This window comes from Coffea eugenioides, chromosome 6, assembly GCF_003713205.1.
Source record: "Coffea eugenioides isolate CCC68of chromosome 6, Ceug_1.0, whole genome shotgun sequence".
Lineage (NCBI taxonomy): Eukaryota > Viridiplantae > Streptophyta > Magnoliopsida > Gentianales > Rubiaceae > Coffea > Coffea eugenioides.
The window spans coordinates 14,665,409-14,672,924 of NC_040040.1; the positions used below are offsets into that span (position 1 = coordinate 14,665,409).

Genomic DNA, 7,516 nt, shown 5'->3' on the forward strand with positions numbered 1-7,516 from the left:
CAAACTATCATTCTCACCTCACTTCTGCACATTTTCAGGCAGGACCAATATTACAATCCCATTAGCATGATGTAATTATAGTGCTTCAATATATTCAGTACATGTATAAATTATAATGGTGAAAAACAAAAAAATCGTACTTCTCTCATAAAAAAAATTAGAAATAAATAATTTTCTTATTGCAAATGTAATCTAATCAAAGAAAATTCTAAAACTTAGGCCCCATACAGTTGTGGAAACATAAAGTTGGTGTGAGACTTTGTGCCAAATAGATGGTTAAAAATGGGATAAAATAATTAACCAAAATGATGTAACTGAAAAATGCCAGGACCAACTTGGTGCATTGCTGGTGGTAAGGAAAATTTTATCTTTTTTTTTTTTTTAAGCAAGAAACCATTCCAATGATTTGCAATTATGTATGTTAACAATTATGCAATTTGATAACTAGTGGTACATCAGTTTCAAGAACACATTTAATCAACTCATTATAACGTCTGTCTTCCCCTAACTTTTATAGGACAAAGAATTTAAAAATGAAATTACTAGTGTATGAAGTGTAGGAGCTCAAAATTACAATGAATTTATTAATCACCAATTTTTATAAGACAAAGCTTTTGAAGAAAAGAAAAAATTACTAGGATTAATTGTCAAATATACAAACAAAATGCCTAAAAAAATTTACACACAAAACAGAAGATGCTATAATTACTGGAAATCCAATTTTAAAACCAAAGTGCAACTCCCTTTAATTAAGTCCCAAGTTAAAAGGTTGAAATTCCTTTTCTTGTACATCAGGGGAAAATAAAAAGGTTAAAGATCCTTCAACATCCATTATCCTGTTTTCCTGCCTCCCAGCCTCTCAGTTTTCCACAGGGCCACAACCATGGCTTCTACTAAGCTTATAGCCCCTCTTCACATCTCCTTTTACAACCCCATTTCAAAATTCTCTTGGTCCAACAGTAAAGACACTGTCTTTCCTTCAAAACCACTCACCATAGTTTCTGCCAATAAAGCAAAAAGGAGAGGAAAATTGAGGTACCCATCTGAGAAAAAGAAGCTAAAACTCCAAAGACAATACGAAATCGATGAAAGAAACAAACTTGAAGGTGTTTGGAGGCTTTTCAAGCTTGAAGTCTCGGTTGATAAAGACCCTGGAAAAGATTTTCTTGGTGTTTCGGATGGTTTGCTTGAAGAAATTGCTAAATTTCTCAAATTTCCGGTATATGGTTTTTGGATTCTTTAACCCTTTTGAAATTGAATCTGATTGTTTCCTTTTTCGTTCTTTTGTAGCATTTATGGTGCAAAGTTTTAACTCTCATTAGCTACTCAGTTTCTAATTTTTTTTTTAAGTGGTGTAAACTTTGACATATTATGCTTTCTAGTTTCAATTTTAGATTTTGCGTTCTGGATTTTTCTTATTGCTAAAATCTAAAAAATAAAATAAGAAATTATATTTTGGAATTCTATGCCTATAGTTTAAGCTGCTGTATACTTCTCGGAAATGTCCAAGTAGTGAGTGGTTTGAAGTTGTTTTCATGATTGCAGGTTGCTTCAATGTTGCCACCAGAGGCTTTCACAGTTCTTAGAAAGTCTTTTGATGCTCGAAAGGTTTGTACATTGCAGGCCTTATTTGTTCTCTGCCTTTTGTATTTGGAATATATTGGCTTATTTTGAAATGGAATTCCGTTGCTATAGAGATATGCATTGAGCTGCTTAGAATATAAGTTCATTGCTCTAAAAAGACTGATTTCTCTTTTTGTATCAATATCTCAGTATTGCCAAGTCTTAACACCAATGCCTACATGCACCACACAACATAAAGAAGAACACTGTCTTTTCAATTGGTCTGTATTTATCATCGATGGTTTAGAAATTGGCCAACTATGACTTTTTGAGCTAGAGCTGCATGATGAACAGAATGGTCCTTCTTGTTGTGCTTTTATCTCTGCTTGTTGTTGGCAATCTCATTGTATTACACTCACAAAATTTTCTAATTTGTTCACAATTGTTTTCTGCATTTCACCTAATATATTTTCATTAATCAAATTTCAGAAGGAACCAAAGTTTGTGTACACAGTGAATATGGATGTCTCCAAACTTCTGAGCTCAGAGCCTCGTACTTTAGACTTTATTTCTGATCTGGAGCCGAAGACTGGGCTTATAGAGCATCTGACTGATCAGAGAGATTCTGGAGATTTTGGTGATTTAATAAGCATAGTTAAGAATTGCAAAAAGAATAATGAAACAGAAGGTGTGGGGCCCAGAAATCATTATGGGGGATCACTAGTGTATCCCTATGCTCGAAAACCAAAAGTTGCAGTTGTTGGTAGTGGGCCTTCAGGCTTGTTTGCTTCTCTTGTACTTGCTGAATTTGGAGCAGATGTTTCATTGATAGAGAGAGGGCAACCAGTTGAAAGAAGGGGGCGTGACATTGGAGCTTTGGTAGTTCGACGAATGTTACAAGAGGATAGCAATTTTTGCTTTGGGGAGGTGATCTCCTAATCCACTTAGTACCTTCAAGATTTTTATTGTGTAATGACTGTTAATTTTGTCCTACCAACTTTCATTTTGATGAATATTGTTTGAACTTTTGTACAACCGTCTGCACAGGAAAGTTCAAATTTGTGGTGATTTATTTCTTTGTGTCTTTGTCGTAAATTTATTAAGGACTTATGGGTCACAGGGTGGTGCAGGTACTTGGAGTGATGGAAAGCTAGTAACAAGAATTGGGAAAAATAGTTATAGTGTTACAACAGTAAGTGTCCTCCATCTGAGCATTACATGAGGTTGGTTAGTACAAAATGATACTTGATCCATTTCATGTACTTAATAATCTGGTCTAATTCCAGGTTTTGAAGACATTGATTCACTTTGGAGCTCCAAAGAACATATTGGTTCATGGAAAACCTCATCTGGGAACTGACAGATTGGTTCCACTACTTCGCAATTTCCGACAATACCTACAAGAGTTGGGTGTATGTTGCATTTTAAACTTGTAGTTTTCAGAGAAATTTGCTGTTAATCTTTTCAATTTTTGTCACTCTATTAATCTTGTCTCTTGAACATATCTATCTAGGTCATTGTTAAGTTTGGAACCAGGGTGGATGATCTGCTTGTGGAAGGTGCACATGTTGTGGGTATCAGTGTTTCTGATTCAATAGGCAACCTGGAGTCCACTAGCCTGAAGTTAGGATTCGATGCAGTAGTTATTGCTGTTGGGCATTCTGCACGTGATACCTATCAAATGCTTCTTTCTCATAACGTGGACATGGTTCAAAAAGATTTTGCTGTGAGTTTTTCTTTATCTCAGCTTGCAGATAGAAATTTTCTTTTCTTCCTCCTGGTACTATATTCTTGGGTATAGGATTTGAGTTTGCCTCCAAATTTTGCTGTCATAATAGATACCTGCCTCATATTCCTGTATTCTATTTTATGCTCTAAAGTTTCCTCCACTTCCTGAGGGTTTTTTTTTGGGTGTTGGGAGAACCTTGGCAAAGATGGGATGCAGGGAGTCAGGCAACAAGCTCTGAAGCTGTTGATGTGTGTGAGTTGCCAATGTTTCCATGCTCTTAAAAGGAGCTGACCATTTATTTATCTCTTCAGATATAGAAGACATTAATCAACAATTTATTCGCCTCTTGAGTTTACGCAGATGATTATCACTCATACCGCTGATAAATTTAAATGGGATCTAGTCGTTTATCAAATAAAAAATGTTGCTCTTTGTTTTTATGCTCATATGTCTTCAACAGTTACCTGGGTTTACACAGAAAGAGTGACGCCCAAAAGAGTGTATTCAGACCTCCCAGTATAATATGCTTAAGGTGGTTGTGGTATTTGGTTGTTTTGTCTGCGGATATATTTTGTACATGTCATATGTACACTTACATGTGGATCTAAGGGAAGGAAATGTAACAGTGAGGATGTATAAACTCTACATTTAACCAGGATGATGAAATGTGGTTAACGGATAAGACGTTACCAACTGAGAAGGGGAGAAAATTATGAAGTCATCTAATTTATTATGCCTAAGCTTCTAGACCATCATTGGCATTAAGTTTCTGTGATTGGGCCTTAGAGTACAGAAATATATGCTTTATAAAGCTTTAAAGGGCTTAGGATTGTTCTGCTGATATCAAATTCATATAGTATGTCACATGTTGGTATAAACAATTAGCATATTTAGATATAGGCCTTTCCTTCTGCAATGAGAGAATCATGAATTCTTCCTTCACCATCGTAACTTGTGTTAGGATTAGTTTTATGTAATCTTGGATGTATATGTCCTAGCAAATTGATCTTCTTTTTCTGTATCTACTCATGGTTATCACAGGTAGGTTTGCGGGTTGAGCATCCTCAAGAATTAATAAACAGTATACAGGTGAGTAATATAGCAGTGTTTTTTGGACGTATAGCATCTTTGAGACTACTAGTCTTTTGCTTGTGTAAATTATGATTTTAAGGGGTGATTTACGATTTTGAGTTTTAGGACTGACAAATTCAACCTGTTGGATCATTGGAGTGCCTGAGCTGTACTTCAAGATCCTCCTTTTGTTCAAGACTTTTGTGATGGTGTGACTTCATTGGATTCAAGTAGATATTGGATAACAATTTGGTGTGATAGGTGTCTTTATGAAGATGTTCTGGTTCACTTGGTCGTCTATAAGAGAGTTCCTCACCCGCTAAACAGTTCTGAAGCACACTGTACATTCCCAGTACTACACTAGAAAAAGCATGAAACATTAGATTGTTGGTTACTGAGAGTTCTGTGTCCCATGTAGATGCATTTTCCCGTATCGGTTGTTTGGTGGTTCAGGAAAGATAACTATATGAAAGAATCCATGTTTTGTTTATTATGTAGTTGGCACTTTGACTCCTTTTTTCATTGGCTAATGTTTTGCTGCTTTGACTTTGGGGATCCACTTAGCTTTTAGCTCTTCTTGTCAATTTTTCAATTTTTATATGCTATGCTACTATTTGCTTTTTACTCTGGTTTTCATTAAATATCACGTTGTACAAGGGTGCAGTACTCTGAATTGGCGAATGAAGTTCAGAGTGGAAAAGGCAAAGTACCAGTTGCAGATTACAAGGTTGCTGCATATGTGAGTGGAGAATATGAAGATGCACCCTTAAGTTTAGGATCAACAAATCGTAGCTGCTACTCCTTCTGCATGTGTCCTGGAGGTCAGGTACGTATTCATTTTTCTTCTCTCTTATTGAATGAAGTGTCTGATGTAGTACTCTTGTTGCCCAGTCGAAGTCTTTGCAACTTTCGAAGTTTTCTTGAATAGTTGTAACTTTCTTTCTTCTCAAAGCACTGAATTCCATCTTTTTGTCAATATATATGGGTTTTTTCCCTTTAATTTGTTCTTTCCAAAGACTCCTTTCACAATTAGTTTTTGCAAGAAAGGAAAGATGAAACTGAGATTGATGGGTGCAGCATTTCTAGAAATCAGATTCAAGTTTATTATCTGGAAGTAGAGGTGTTGTGCAATATTTGCTGCATAGTTTAAATATATGACAAAGAACTTTTTGTTTAGGGCCTAAACAGCACATAAAACTAATCACATTAGAAGATTCACTTGCAAGGTTTTTGCAGGTGGTCCTCACTAGTACTGATCCATCAGAACTTTGTATCAATGGCATGTCTTTCTCTCGACGTTCATCTAGGTGGGCAAACGCTGCGCTTGTTGTCTCTGTATCATCAAAAGATTTTGATGCTCTAAATTTGCATGGACCACTTGCTGGTGTTGAATTTCAGGTGCCTGTATTCTTTCACCTTGTTTTGGCAAAACTTCTCTTCTAATGCATTTTTACATCATTGAATAAACGATGCTGCAAGTTTTTGTTGGAGAAGCATTGATGAAATAAGGAAAGGTTATTATGTTGGACGGAAAAGCATTTCTGGGGTCTTGGTTTTCTTATTCTTTTTGTGTAAAATTAGTGAATGTTAGGTCTTTGTGGCATCCTTTCCAATTTGTACTAAATCTTTTTCTTAGAATTGACAGTATAATTTCATGTTCCTTAAATTCCTTGTCACGTTGCATTTGATTTTGGATCGACTATCTTCTCTTTCTGTTCAGAGGGAATTTGAAAGAAAAGCAGCTATAATGGGAGGTGGAAATTTTGTGGTGCCTGTTCAAACAGTTACCGATTTTCTAAATAGCAAGTTGCCAGGTAAATCTTCACTTTAGATCCTCATTCTGAAAAGTTATATGAAGATATCATCACCTAGTTTTCATATTTTTCTCCTTCAATTGCAGTAAAATGCATACCATCATCAAGTTATCGTTTAGGAGTGAAAGCAACCAGTCTTCATGAATTATATCCTCCACACATAACAGAGGCTTTGCGACATTCAATTCTGATGTTTGAGAAAGAGGTTTTCTGCCATTCTAGTTTGCTCTTTTTATACCTTATCCATTTCCTTATATTTCTTCTAGCCATGATGTTCTTCTCTCATACTGTTTAGATGTTTTAAACAATATCTCAATATAATTATTTCATAAACCCGAATTCGCAGCTACCAGGATTTATCTCCAACAGTGCGCTTCTCCATGGAGTGGAGGTACTAATTGATTTGCTTCGTTTAATATACTGTTAATTGAAACGTTCTCGCTAAATCTAATGATTCAGAAACTTGAACCTTGACTTGAAAGCTAGACATCTGTCCATCATGGTTGCGTTGTTTTTATGTTTTTCCTAGATGGTTTGGATTTTTGCCAGAATTGTGTATTTCTATTAATTTTTAAAACATTTTGAGTTGTACATTAAAGTTTATTGTATTGGCCCCAGACAAGAACCAGTTCTCCTGTCAGGATATTACGAAACTCTGATACTTACGAGAGTACATCGCTGAAGGGGCTATATCCTGTTGGTGAAGGAGCGGGTTATGCTGGTGGAATTGTTAGTGCAGCTGTGGATGGTGTGTATGCTGGTTTTTCATTAGCAAAAAGTTTAGGCCTTTACAAGGGAGGTATAGAAGATGTGCTGGGCAAGGATCAAAATGTTGGCTTCTTTAAATACTGAGGCCATGTTTCTGTTTCGTATCGAGCGATTAGATTTGAGTCTAAGGAGCTTATATACATTGTTGAGGGCTAGAACAAACCACTCCAACAATTTTGTAGACAGTCAACCTGAGAAAATGTGTACATAATACATATAAGCTACTTTTAACCTCCAGTTGTAATTGCTTCTTCATTCCTATTTGTGTAATAATCGGTGGTAGATAATGGTCGGTGACCCAGATTATGGGGAATTTTTGCAGTTTTAGCTAGTTTTGTAGTTCTCCTTGGTAATTACTTTGTTGTCATGTTGACTTATTTTTGTCAAATTTTAGCTTTTTGTTAGGTTTTCTATGCATATTTAGTTATTTTTCTTACCAAATTATTGGATATGTCCGGATTGGATTTTCTAGAGGCCTTTAAAAAAACTTTACTATAGAGGTGTCTGTTATAAACTTTATTGGACGAGCGTTTTGAGGGTACTCAACAGATCACTCCATCCCTATTTCCAC

The 7,516-nt window shown here is 35.7% G+C and overlaps 1 protein-coding gene across 1 annotated transcript; it reads left to right on the plus strand.

The window, feature by feature from the left end:
* The first annotated feature begins 825 nt into the window (after nt 1-825).
* LOC113775716 (uncharacterized protein Cbei_0202) lies at nt 826-7,272 on the plus strand. Its single transcript, XM_027320704.1, has 13 exons — nt 826-1,219; nt 1,546-1,608; nt 2,053-2,490; nt 2,684-2,755; nt 2,850-2,975; nt 3,077-3,289; nt 4,334-4,381; nt 5,028-5,189; nt 5,600-5,761; nt 6,084-6,177; nt 6,264-6,382; nt 6,524-6,568; nt 6,796-7,272. Exons 1-13 carry the CDS (start codon nt 884-886, stop codon nt 7,027-7,029), a joined length of 2,112 nt encoding a protein of 703 aa, XP_027176505.1. The 5' UTR covers nt 826-883; the 3' UTR covers nt 7,030-7,272.
* Nucleotides 7,273-7,516: the final 244 nt, after the last annotated feature.

What these genes read in the sequence shown, in the direction of transcription:
- LOC113775716 (XM_027320704.1), top strand. Translation starts at nt 884, where the DNA reads ATGGCTTCTACTAAGCTTATAGCCCCTCTTCACATCTCCTTTTACAAC. An exon ending in TGGTTCAAAAAGATTTTGCT is followed by an intron (nt 3,290 to 4,333) that starts GTGAGTTTTTCT and finishes TGGTTATCACAG; the next exon opens with GTAGGTTTGCGGGTTGAGCA. An exon ending in CGCTTCTCCATGGAGTGGAG is followed by an intron (nt 6,569 to 6,795) that starts GTACTAATTGAT and finishes TATTGGCCCCAG; the next exon opens with ACAAGAACCAGTTCTCCTGT.